Source organism: Electrophorus electricus, chromosome 7 (genome assembly GCF_041902795.1).
Source record: "Electrophorus electricus isolate QZ-2024a chromosome 7, ASM4190279v1, whole genome shotgun sequence".
Classification (NCBI taxonomy): Eukaryota; Metazoa; Chordata; class Actinopteri; order Gymnotiformes; family Gymnotidae; genus Electrophorus; species Electrophorus electricus.
In genome coordinates, this window is record NC_137503.1 from 22,052,496 (window position 1) to 22,064,824 (window position 12,329).

At 42.1% G+C, this 12,329-nt stretch overlaps 2 protein-coding genes across 8 annotated transcripts in view; one reads left to right on the plus strand and one right to left on the minus strand.

The window, feature by feature from the left end:
• LOC113571692 (serine/threonine-protein kinase D3) overlaps positions 1–7,086 on the plus strand; it is a 35,425-nt gene extending 28,339 nt beyond the window's left edge. For all 6 annotated transcript variants that reach the window (XM_081718351.1, XM_081718352.1, XM_081718350.1 and 3 more), the window contains 8 exons: positions 1,528–1,580; positions 2,029–2,101; positions 2,362–2,468; positions 3,109–3,270; positions 3,551–3,649; positions 3,765–4,032; positions 4,276–4,361; positions 4,576–7,086. In XM_081718351.1, the coding sequence (XP_081574477.1) occupies positions 1,528–1,580; positions 2,029–2,101; positions 2,362–2,468; positions 3,109–3,270; positions 3,551–3,649; positions 3,765–4,032; positions 4,276–4,361; positions 4,576–4,749 (1,022 nt within the window). In that variant the 3' untranslated portion in view covers positions 4,750–7,086. The remainder of the gene's footprint in view (positions 1–1,527; positions 1,581–2,028; positions 2,102–2,361; positions 2,469–3,108; positions 3,271–3,550; positions 3,650–3,764; positions 4,033–4,275; positions 4,362–4,575) is intronic.
• Positions 6,746–12,245, minus strand: ndufaf7 (NADH:ubiquinone oxidoreductase complex assembly factor 7). 2 transcript variants are annotated; one of them, XM_035524102.2, is made up of 10 exons: positions 11,914–12,245; positions 11,652–11,809; positions 11,454–11,534; positions 11,165–11,275; positions 10,812–11,019; positions 10,639–10,697; positions 10,320–10,433; positions 9,557–9,700; positions 8,818–8,991; positions 6,746–8,555 (listed from the first exon to the last, which is right to left on the minus strand). In XM_035524102.2, the coding sequence occupies exons 1-10, from the start codon at positions 11,981–11,983 to the stop codon at positions 8,334–8,336; spliced, it is 1,341 nt and encodes a 446-aa protein (XP_035379995.1). In that variant the 5' UTR covers positions 11,984–12,245; the 3' UTR covers positions 6,746–8,333. The 2 variants fall into 2 exon arrangements, with proteins under 2 accessions (XP_035379995.1, XP_081574481.1); XM_081718355.1 differs by lacking the exon at positions 11,454–11,534.
• Between the last annotated feature and the right edge of the window lie 84 nt (positions 12,246–12,329).

Genomic DNA, 12,329 nt, shown 5'->3' on the forward strand with positions numbered 1-12,329 from the left:
TTGTAAACAAAGCCATAATTAAACACAGCATGTGTATTAACAGACAATAAAAAGATGGTCCTGTTTATTAAAAAGTATAATTAGCTAAGTTTGACTCATTGCAGTCACTCAAAACCTAACTACTTTTTAGTATTTCACTTAGAAAATCTGCAAATCCTTTCACAAATGCACAAATTAGCATAGTGTAGCTGAATTTTAAAAACACTTTACTGCAGAATGAGGCTACTGTTACATCTCAATAACATTGTTGGGCAGAATGTTGATGATTGTGGAAAACCCAGCAACTGTAATGTCTAAAGTTGAGATATTGTTCTATAAGATTTTATCCTCATTATAATATTTGCAAATAAAAAAACATAAAATGCTGAAGCACATTTTTGGTTTTGCTTTTCAGGTGGAAGGACAGAAAAGTAGACTTGTGGGAATTTTATATGTCCTTCTTTATTTCATAATTTTAGTGTTAAGATATTTTATTTCTTAAAATTGCCAGTGTTGAAGTACAATCTAATATCAGCCGGTCATCGACCACAATACACTCAAAGAAATAGAAATCTGCACCGGCAAATGAAAAAACCATATTGGTCGACAACTACACAAGTGTTTGTCAGATATATGAATGAAGTCTACAGGACAGACCTGCATTCTACTGGACAAGCTTATGTCATGGGCATAAAACATGCAGGAAAAAAGAGGAAGCAAACCGAACAAATGAACAAAACTGAACATAAACTAAATAACTAAAGAACTGAAGAAAGCCAACAGTAACAGTATTAATGACAAACAATGGTCTTACCATCAAGAAGCACTTTTAAAGGAAAGAATATTAAAAAAATAACCAAAACATACATTTGGCTCGGTGAATGAAGCAGAACACCTGAGTGTGTAACAGAAAGCAAAACGTAAAAAAAAAAAAAAAACATGCACTACACCAATGCCGCTTCACAGAGTCTACTGGTGGGGGGAGGAGGGGATTGATAAATAGCTGCAAATGATTGTGTTTAACCAGGCGAATACTCAGTGGCCGTCTGAGACTAGCATGCCCTCCGTTGATGGTGAATCGCATTTGTACATTTGGATTGTACAGCCTCACAACATGAGATGCATGTACATGTTTACAACAGATTTGGAATGGACACATCTTTTTGGGGTTATGGGTTGTTGCGCAAGTGTGTCTGCTTCAATGCATGTTGTAGCTTTTAAAGTGGATTTCCTGTCATCACTTCCTGAACATGGATCCATATATAAATCTGTGTCTTCAGCACACCACAGATCGTTCTACAGATCGTAACAAATTATATTAACACATTAAAGTCCCGCTTGATGTGTTGGTGCTTATTTCTGCCTCACCAATTGCAATTTACTGTGTTGCCTTGGCCTCTTTGACTTTGTGTCCCCGTTACAGAGCTACACTCTGTAAGTGTCGCAGACGGACTGCGGTGGAGTCAGGCAATCGCTTCAGATCTCTTAATTGCATTTTTTGTCCATATTCTTATCCTCCTTTCCTTTTGCTTTTGTAATATTTTACAGAGGAGCTTTCCATCAGCATATCAGTATCAAACTCACAGATTAAAGAGAATGTGGTGAGTGTTTTTTCCCCATCCCATTTCTTATACATTTAATTTTCGATCCCTTTTGTTTCAAATATTTATACCAACATAAAGCAGTCATCAGCTTTTGAAGTGTGCTCTCTGCCAGAAGCATCTTAAATACACTTGTATAATGTACTTCCTCAAATTGCCTGTCCGCGTCACTACACGTTTGACTATTAACTTATGAAAAGTTAATTATATGTTAAGGTACATTAGGTCTAAGAAATCTAAGAAATTCAGTTGCCAAGTGAAGGTTCTCGAGTGCTCCCAGTTTATTAGTTTTTGTTAAATTATATAACAATTATATAACAAACTCATCATCATCCATAGTTCGATCTGTTGCCTTGCAAATACTTTTACTTAAGCAGTGTATCGTGTGTGTTTTTTTTTTTAAATTCTGTAACACAGAGATCAACTAAAAGTGCCATTTCCTTTTAAGGATATCAGCTCAGTCTACCAGATCTTTGCTGACGAGGTCCTGGGATCGGGACAGTTTGGGATTGTGTATGGAGGTAACACTAGGCTCCCTATTCCCTGCCTATCTGGGGCTTCTGTCACACTCCATGACTTTCAGTAAGAGAAGGGGAGTTTGCCTTGCAGTCTGAGCCATACATATAACCTTTTATTAGTGGCAATTTTCTGGATTATCCTGTTCTCTTCTCTGTAAGCACTCACTGAGTGTGTAACTGTGATAGAGACAGACAGGCTCAACACCAGACTGTTTAAACTTTGCTAATATCACTCACCCCTGTTCTTGGTTTCTCATTTGAAGGCAAACACAGAAAAACGAAGAGAGACGTTGCCATTAAGGTTATAGACAAGATGAGGTTCCCCACCAAGCAGGAGAGCCAGTTGAGGAACGAAGTGGCCATTTTGCAGGTAATAAGAAATGTTGGATTGAGTTCACATCAGCTATATCTGCCCATATGGCATGTGATGTGATTATTCTCGCTGCTGTGTTGCTGGCCTTCAGGATCAATGACAGGCTGTTTTCAGGCAAAGCTGAAAGGCATCTGTAAGTTCATAGCTAAAGTTGGCTTAATATTTGGTTTAATACATTAATTCTCTTCCTTTCACTCTGCTTGTCTTTCTCTCTTTCTCTCTCTCTCTGTCTGTCTCTCTATCTCTCTGTCTCTCTCACATACACACTCTCACACTATCTCTCTCTCTCTCTCTCTCACACACACTCTCACTCTCACTCACACTATCTCTCTCTCTCTGTCTCTCTCTCACACATACACTCACTCACACTATCTCTCTCTCTCTCTCTCTCTCATACACATACACAAACTCTCTCACTCACACTTTCTGTCTCTCACACACACACACACACACACACACACACTCACTCACTCACTCTCTCTCTCTCTTATACACATACACACACACTCTCACTCACTCACACTATCGCTCTCTCTCTCTCACTCACACACACACACAAACACAAACACACATATACACACACACTCTCACTCACTCGCACTATCTTTCTCTCTCCCTACTTCTGGTTCTGCTTCAGAACCTGCACCACCCGGGCATTGTAAATCTTGAGTGTATGTTCGAGACTCCGGAGCGGGTGTTTGTTGTCATGGAGAAGCTCCATGGCGATATGCTGGAGATGATCCTATCCAGCGAGAAGAGCCGACTTCCCGAGCGTCTCACCAAATTCCTGGTGACACAGGTCAGTAAACAAGCTCACAGAGACCAAGGCAACACTGGCAATATCCTTTCCGTCATGCTCCATAATGCTTACCTCATACACAACCATACAGTTGGAGAAAAGGTGTAATCGTCCATTAATAAAACTTAATATTAGCTATAAGATTTTACAATCAATCAGGATACAATCAGTGGTGGTCCCATAGGTTTTGTATTAAATTACTCTAAAATGGGTGTGTTAGTTTAAATGTTTGTCATGCTGGTGTTTAACACAAGTGACTGATAGTCTGATTGTTATACAGATTCTAGTGGCTCTAAGGCACCTTCATTTCAAGAACATTGTTCACTGTGATCTGAAGCCCGAGAATGTGCTTCTGGCATCAGCAGAGCCTTTTCCTCAGGTGAGCAGATCATAGTCCTACAAAACACAGAGCACAGGTAAAACACACCCCCACACACACACAAACACACCCACACACAGAGATAGACACACCCATGAGACGTTCTCATCATTAGGTGAAGCTGTGTGACTTTGGCTTTGCACGCATCATCGGAGAGAAGTCATTCCGGCGATCGGTAGTAGGCACCCCGGCCTACCTGGCACCCGAGGTGCTCCGCAGTAAGGGCTACAACCGCTCACTGGACATGTGGTCAGTGGGGGTCATCGTCTACGTCAGCCTCAGCGGCACGTTCCCCTTCAACGAGGATGAGGACATCAACGAGCAGATCCAGAACGCAGCCTTCATGTACCCACCCAACCCCTGGAAGGAGATTTCTGGGGAAGGTAAGTAGTCTGCAGACAGGAGAAGCCACGGCTGGCCAGACAGCTACCGTTTCCGCCATTGCGGAGGAGGGAGGCCTTTTTTTAAAAGTAAAGTATAGTCAAACACAACTCGAAAGATCTGTGGTTAGAACTATATTCAATGGCATTTCGATGCACGCAGTAAACAAACCAGCATCGGTAAGCCTGGATATGTGTAGATACATAGAAAAAAAAAAAGTTTCTCTTTTCCATTCTCTTTCACAGCAATCGACTTGATCAACAATCTGCTCCAAGTGAAGATGAGAAAACGTTACAGTGTAGACAAATCTCTCAGCCACCCCTGGCTTCAGGTATGGGCCAACCTATTGACCAACTGCTGCCAGTTTCTGTAACGTAATTCTGAAAAAGCTTTCTTGGTTGTTGCCACCCACTGTGACAACTGCCTTTTGTTATTCAGTGGCTCAGTTGTCCAAGCTTTGTCCACTGATTTCACATCTTTATTGTAATTTAAAATTTAAATGAAAATTGCCTTTGAAACCCAAACCTTAAAAAACATTCTTGCAGGACTATCAGACCTGGCTGGATCTTCGTGAGTTTGAGACACGTAGGGGAGAGCGCTACATTACCCACGAAAGTGATGATGCACGCTGGGAGGAATATGCAGACGAGAGGAATCTGCCCTATCCAAAGCACTTCATTATGGCTCCCAACCTGGATGACATGGAAGAGGACCCCTAGTGGGAGGAGGACTTACTATACCGGTTTCCGGAAAAGCTAGAAGGGGTCGGGGGGCTTTCTAAGACCTTTGGAAAAGTACCCTGGTCCTTCTACAGAGACTGGCAGCATGAGCTACGATGTTGAAAGTGTCCGCCAGAAAGTTCTGATGAATGACACATGGGTGAACAGGAATTGATTAGCAACTCGCCATCTGTGAAGTGTAGATCTGTAACTCAGGAGCCCAGCACCAGGACAAAGTATTCACTTTCAGGTTGTTTTCTTCTCATAACATTCCAGAGACGCAACATGGCATTTTCTCTAATTCTCTCTTCACTTACTGCCTTTCCAGCAATCAGTAACGTCCATGTCACTTGAGCCAGCCTGAGGAGTGTTTGGGAATTCTACCAGTAATAAATATTTGCACTGGCACTCCTCCCACATAAAGCACTATGAGTTTGGACCAAACCCAAAAGGAGACGAACATGGGAGCTTTGTAGCCTCTAAATATATATATATATTTTTATATGTTTATTGTGAGGGTTTTCACAATACAAAATTTACAGAAATTTGATATTTTACACAATATTTGTATTTTTAATAAGATCTTTTTTGTAGAGAGGGTAGTATATTAGAAGTGTGAAAAGTAATGATTCCTGACTGGAACACAAAGGACATGCAGGCAGAAGGACTTTCAGGACACTCAAGCAGACTGAGTTTGGTGAAATGAAAATAATCAAATCGATAAAGGCCATCGCAGACATTTTCTGCCATGTCTGGGAAATCCTAGATAGCTGTCCATGATATGTCTTCAAGATATAATGCAGGATAAAATACATTCTCCAACCCAAGTGACTAAAATGGGTTAGGATTACAGTTAGTGATTTGGATTTTCTCATTGCTGCAAACACATACTCTACAGCATCTTGTGATGTTAGCTTATGACTCCTGGGAACGATTTTGTATTCCTGTTAAGTCTCACAGCCTTCGCCCCCTGAGAAATTTAGACTATGAAGAGAACTGGGACAAACAGAGGTAGAAACCTGAGAATTCACTGCTTTAAACACTATGAGTTTGAAATCAGGCGATATGGTAAATAATTGGAAAGGTGATCATAAATACTGATATTAATTAAATACTTCTATATACTGAGATCAGTGACACAAAACCTGTGGCTGTTTTTATTGTGTAGTTTTGATTTGTGTTGTTTTGAGGACTTTGATGTTTTATAAGCCCTTCAGCTTGTGTCACTACACAGACTGTGGTAGTTTGTTCCTGGGTAACTAATACGGGTGCATTTTCATAGACCTTTGCCTGAACCTTTGACACATTGTGTCCCTATCTTCATCCTCACTATGAACTTTTAGACAGCAGCCAATGCTGAAGTGCCTTGTGCTCACCAAGTTTATCATTTGTTTTGTTTTGTTTTTGCTTATGTAGATTTGCTTCACTGGATCATGAAAGTTTGTAAGAAACAGCCATTTGATATGACTGTGGTGAATTATGGGGAGATGATGAGCCAGGACCTGTTGCTGCTGCCTTTGTGGCTGTATCATCATGTCATAACTTACTGACACAGATATTACAGAGCCACCCACCATAAGCCATTCTGGCACAATTTCAGCTTTTATTTTTAAATAATGTTTAAAGTTGTGTTCTGTTTACCATTGAGTGTTATAGCAGTTTTCTTACAAATCTTTTATGGTGATAATTATTCACCTTTTCTGAAGATGTTCTCATTGGGTCTTTCCTGAAATTGAGGGTCTAGTCCAAGGAAGCTTCTTAAACCATTCTGAAGCTCCCGGTGAACTCTGTGAATTGTGGAGGAAATCCACCGAGACTGAGATTTAGCACCGAGACTGGGATAAAGTCCTGGAAAACTGCCAGTGCTGATCAGTCTGTGTTGATTTTTATACATACTGCGTGCTCATTTGCAGCATCTGTTGTTTTCCTTGTTATGATGCATATTCCTTTTTGTGATGGAAACCATTGCTTGAAATGTCAAGAGATTTCAACAGAATGGGAGCATGTAAAATACGATTTTAATTTAACATACTTGTTTAAACAGTATTAGTCAACTGCAGCTATCAGATAAATTGGACTGGATAATTCAGTGGGAGGAGGTTCAGAACATAGCATTTTGTGCGACTTCTATATTGCAAGGCACCTGTGAAGGAATTTCAGAACTGGGTTATAAGCTTGGTGGGCAGAAGTACTTATGCAGGTAGCCACATTTTTAAAGCAATGTAAGGGTGATGTGATCCTGAGAATCTGTGTTAGCCTGTGTTGCCACTGGAATGGTGACAATCACTGTTTTGTATATTTTAGTATTCACATATCTAATAAAAACCTTTGTCTTTAGAGCTTCGCAGTAAGTGTTGTTATCTATGGGTGAATTGTTCCTCTTTTAACATGAGCCCTTAAAATAATAATATGATGCAAACCTACCACATGGCAGCCTACCCAAACTGCTGCGACATTAAAGAAGCGAAGGGAAACAAAAGTCAAAATCTGTTTAAATCAGTCCAACGGCAGGGCTCTTTAAAAAGGAGGTGGTCTTCTCGATAGGAGCATCCGCAGCAGAGAGCCGCCCTCCTCTGTGGTTCCTTCGTGCTGCCTGTCTTCTCCCGGTAGGCCTCATGCTAAATGAACAGTGGGAAGAAACCAGCAGGCTGAGTCCTGCTGCCTAATGATGCTTCACCCGCATGACTCAGAGCTGTGTGCCTCACTGCTAGTTAATCCACAAGAACAAGGCAAAACTGATGTCATCAACACGTCAGAGAGCAAAGCGTAATAAGTAACTGAAACGATCATAGAGCTGACTTCATTTTTAAAGTACCTCAACCTAAATGGGTGGCTCTGTTGTAATTATATATTTTAATTGCTACTTCAGCAGGGAGTAGCATGTATTTCAGTAGATGTCTGTGTATGTCAGTCTGTGTGTGTGTGTGTGTGTGTGTGTGTGTGTGTGTGTGTGTGTGTGTGTGTGTGTGTGCACGCGCGTGTATGTCTGTCAGTCTGTGTGTGTGTGATCCCCTACTGCACTCCAGCTAAATGACTAACAGATGTGGCACATCCACGTAGGTCAGTAATAGTTTCCACCCGCACCAGTCGGAGTCAGGGGTTACTCCACCTCTCAGACAGACAGGCTGTGATCTATAGAAGCTCAGTGCTTAGTTAATTTACCACAAACTTCAATTATGGCACCATGTGACCGAATGCAGACTGAGGTTTGGTATATATTAAGTTTATAACTACAAACCATCTGTGATTTTGAGGGAAAAAAATTGGATTAGATGATCTTAAATGAAAAAGCATTTTAAACCCTATAAAAACATTTTGATTCTTCAAATACATGTGCAGTCTGAAAAGGAGCAGTAGCTTACTCACAGCTCTTTTTACCATAAGCACATGGAGAACTTGGACAATCAACCCACAAATCAAAGAATCTCAACACAGTCATGATCTGGTTGCACTCCAGGAAACAGCAGTCTCCCCCAGCACATAAGCACCCAAAGGAGGCGCTTATCATTCAACATGTGTCCAGTTAGCGGTGAACCAAAAGGCCTTAATTGATAGTCCCGCCCATATGAGCACCGTGGGCCTCACTACAGACCAAGCTCACTGAACCCAGCCACAGGCAGTGGCGCTGGGCCCCTCCTTCTTCGCCCCAGCCCCTCCCCCTCCTCCCACGGCTGGGTGAGACGACTGGGAGCCAACAGTGAGAAGAACTGGAACCTGCTGCCCATCTTCTCAGGGCTTGTCAACATATCACAGCCATGGATGAGCTGCGCTCGGGTGGTGGCATCATGGCAGCTCCTCAGCAGGACCTGAAGAAGATCACCACACAGGTGGATGAAGGACTCCACAGAAGAGTGGAGCACTGGTTTCTACTGTACAAAATTAATTTTCGTAAGATGTAGCTGGTTGAGGGGAGAAAAAAAAACAAACATTCTGCACTGTCACTTGTATGTATGTAGATACAATTGATTTTGTTGGCCCTCTGAGGACTTACCTACTTAACTGAATGAATGAGTGAATGAATGCCAATACCAAAGTGTGCCACCTCGTCGTGAGATTTTTGATACTCACCTGTAGACGTGCATCGATGCCCATGTTCTTCAGGAAGGCCCTCTGTGTGATGGGTCCCATGCAGACCACCGCGTCTCCTGCCATTCTCCTCAGATAGCTGAAGTCCACGTCTGCAGTCAGATCCGCGGTGCCAGGGGCCTCCAGCACATCGTGGAGCTTGTGTCCCCTGAAGCCCTGGAGAGCAAAATAATACGTTTGGTTTAGTCCACATATATTCCTTATTCCCCATATATTCAGAAATGCCGTTCTAAATCATGGCTTTGCTGAGCTTTGATACTTAACTCCGACTTGACTAACAAAATACCTTTAAATTGAAAATCAAGCACGGGTCAACATTATTCAAAGTATGAACCAATAGAAAATCACAAATAAAATCATACACTCCCCAGTTTTCCCCCCCTCAAGAACCCAATTTCAGTTTTTTTTTATTTACTTGAATGTGAGCTAACTTAGTATTTCCCAAGAAAGTCGTAATCAAAAAAATCCTACATTAAGTTACTTATTCTCTCCACATCTGGGAGTATTGAATGCCTACGGACAATACAAACGACCTCTGCCTCCTGAAAGGCGTAGTCTCCCACACAGACAGGCTAGATTAAGATGACTTATTACACCCTTAGACATTTGACCCTAAGTTCCTGATGTCAGAGGTGGGGAGCAAAGGGGTCAATCCAGCCTCAGATATACACTGGGGACACAGCAAGCCGGGGCAGGGGCGGCACCAGTGCAGAGCGCTCACTCTGAAGGTGTCCATCTTCGTTCCGTCGTGCCCGTAGTCTGCTATCAAGGCTGCGCCCCCATCCTCAGCAATCTGACTGGCCAGCTTCTGAACAATGACTCCCCCTTCTGGGGAAATCTCCAAGTGTTGTCGCTTTTCATCTTCCTGTGGAATGTAAGAAGAAATGAAAGGAAAAAAAAAAAGAAAACGTTTGACCCACCTATGTTGAGTTCAACCCACTTCAGAAGGAGCAGCTTTAAAGAGGGAAAAAAGAGCCTGCAGGAAATCAGAGTCGGGAAAAAAAAAAAACAAAGCCAAACCAACACAAATGTCTCCCTTTGTAAGTGAAAGTACCATTTGGAAAGTGGCAGGGACTTCAGGAGTTCAGATCGGGATGGGAAGCATGGCTATCTCCCCATTACTTCAAGCGTCTGGCAGGCCACTGAAAGACTGCTATTTTCTCTGAATGAGGCCATTCAGCCCATCTCTAATGTCTAAAGTGGATAAAAGAGGCAAAAAATGTTTTTTTTTCCTCTTTTGCTTCATATATGATGGGCTGATATGTTGCTCTTTCCTTTGCTACTCCACACTTGCGGATTACACACTGCCATTGGGTCTTATCACAATTTGCAATACAAACAGATGCAGAACAAATCTGATTGTGCTGCATGTTCATAACAGTTAATTGCAGCATTACCAACAAGCATTTGGGTTGTAATGACATGTGCTATCTAAAGCACATTTTTCACAGCATGTGTAAAAATGACCATTTGTTGGTCCTCACATGGATAAGTGTAGTGGAGGCCAGGGTAGGTGTAGGGAAAAGCACAAAGCGCAGTTTGTCTGGTTCTTCTGGGTGGATATCAACCATCACCTCTCTCCAACCCTTTTCTGTTCTCTACAGCACATAACAGAGTCAAGCACAATGACCCACAGTTATTTAAAAGTTATCATAGCCCTGTTTATTTACATGTGTATTAGTATACTTGTTTATTACTGTATTATGTGTTTTGCACCATATACCATCAGTGTCATTGGTCAAGTGTCAGTTTCCATGCCTACATTAACATTGTGAATTTAAGTCCTCTTCAAGGCCTGTTTACCTGAAACTTGTGGATAGGCAGGGCATCAAAGAACTCATGAGCCAAGAATATACTGAAACCTATTCATGGGAGAGAGAAATAACTAGAATGATTACCAGTGAACTATATTACAACCGATGAGGTGACTGTCAGAAATGTCGCGAGCAGTGCTGAAAGCAATACCAAGCGTGTACCTCTCGGGACGTCTTTGACACTCCTGTACCAGTAGATGGGCAGACCTGTGTGTGTCGTGCCTGTGCGGTACACCAGCTCATCCTCACCCCCACACGTATATTCACCAGCCAAACACTGAGCCTGGAGCTGGCTTAACTTTGGGCTCACCTCCACCAGGTGGACAGACACTTCTGCACCATGCAGAACTGACTGCAGCTGGTGAAAGACCTGCAACATGTGCATGTGTCTATTTGTAGTTGGGACCGCATGCAAAATACTGTTCAACAGCGGCCCCTTCTGTTTACTAAAATTTCAGATCCCCCAAATTTGGTGATGCCCATATTAACCAACAAAACACGGCAAAGCATTTTACCCTCAGGATGTCACCGATCAAAGAACCTCTTCCGGGACCGAGTTCGACCAGCTGAAGCACTTTGGGCTTTCCTGAAGCCACCCACTCACTCACGCACCAGATACCCACCAGCTACACCAGAAGAAAGACACAGAAGCTTTAACGAGACACGTTTTCTTTTTCCCACTTTTCTACAATGTATTTTACCCTGTCATATTCGCCACTGTGGTTGAAAATGATTATTTTACCATAATTTATATAAACTGTGCGAATAGTTGGTGTTGTCATATGACAATGGCACGAAAAATACCTCCCCAAAAATCTGACTTATTTCTGGTGATGTGATAAAATCTCCGTCGGCTCCCAACATATCATTCTTCACATAATATCCCTGTTGGCAAGATTCAGAAACTCGTAATTTGTAATAGAAAACCACAAGAAAGCATGAACATGGTTGATACATAGTTTACATTAGCAGTAAACATGACACAAATATCAGATAAAATACCGAAACTGGGTTGGTGAGGACCTCTCGCATATACTCCGCTACCGTGATGGCACCGGTCGCCGTGATCTTGGAGGTGAGATGTCTCAGAATGGACGGGTTAGTTACCCGACTCTCCGATGACGCGCTGGAACAACTTCTGCGCAGCACCACGGTCCATCCTAACGCAAAAGATTAAAGGGTATTAACGAAACTTGCTAAGGAAAGTTAATGAGCGTTTTACCACTCTGTGCATATCTTAGATAACAAGCATAACAAGCCTTACCGCGGGGTAAGGGGTTAAGAGAGCGCACAGTCGCCCTGTTTAAACGGATAATCTTTAGAAATGTCCACATTCTTTCCCATCAACTTGCCACATGCCGGTGACTGTAATTTTTTACTTGTGTTAAATGTCCGCACGATTTACGATATTAAACGTGAATCGTCATCTAATACAAATGAATCTTCTGTCACTGCTTACAACAAAAACACGCAGAGTGATCAGAAAACATACACAATAAAGTACGCGTGTATTTCACACTTTGATTTTTTGCCTATTGCAACGTTAGCTCACTATTGGTACAATGAGACGGTACAGTTTGTAATCGTTTGATAGGTTTGAACTATGAACTTTGACCTTCGTACTGTAAGGTCCTATCATTCAATGAATCCTGAACATCGTCATGTAAGCGCATCCTTTTT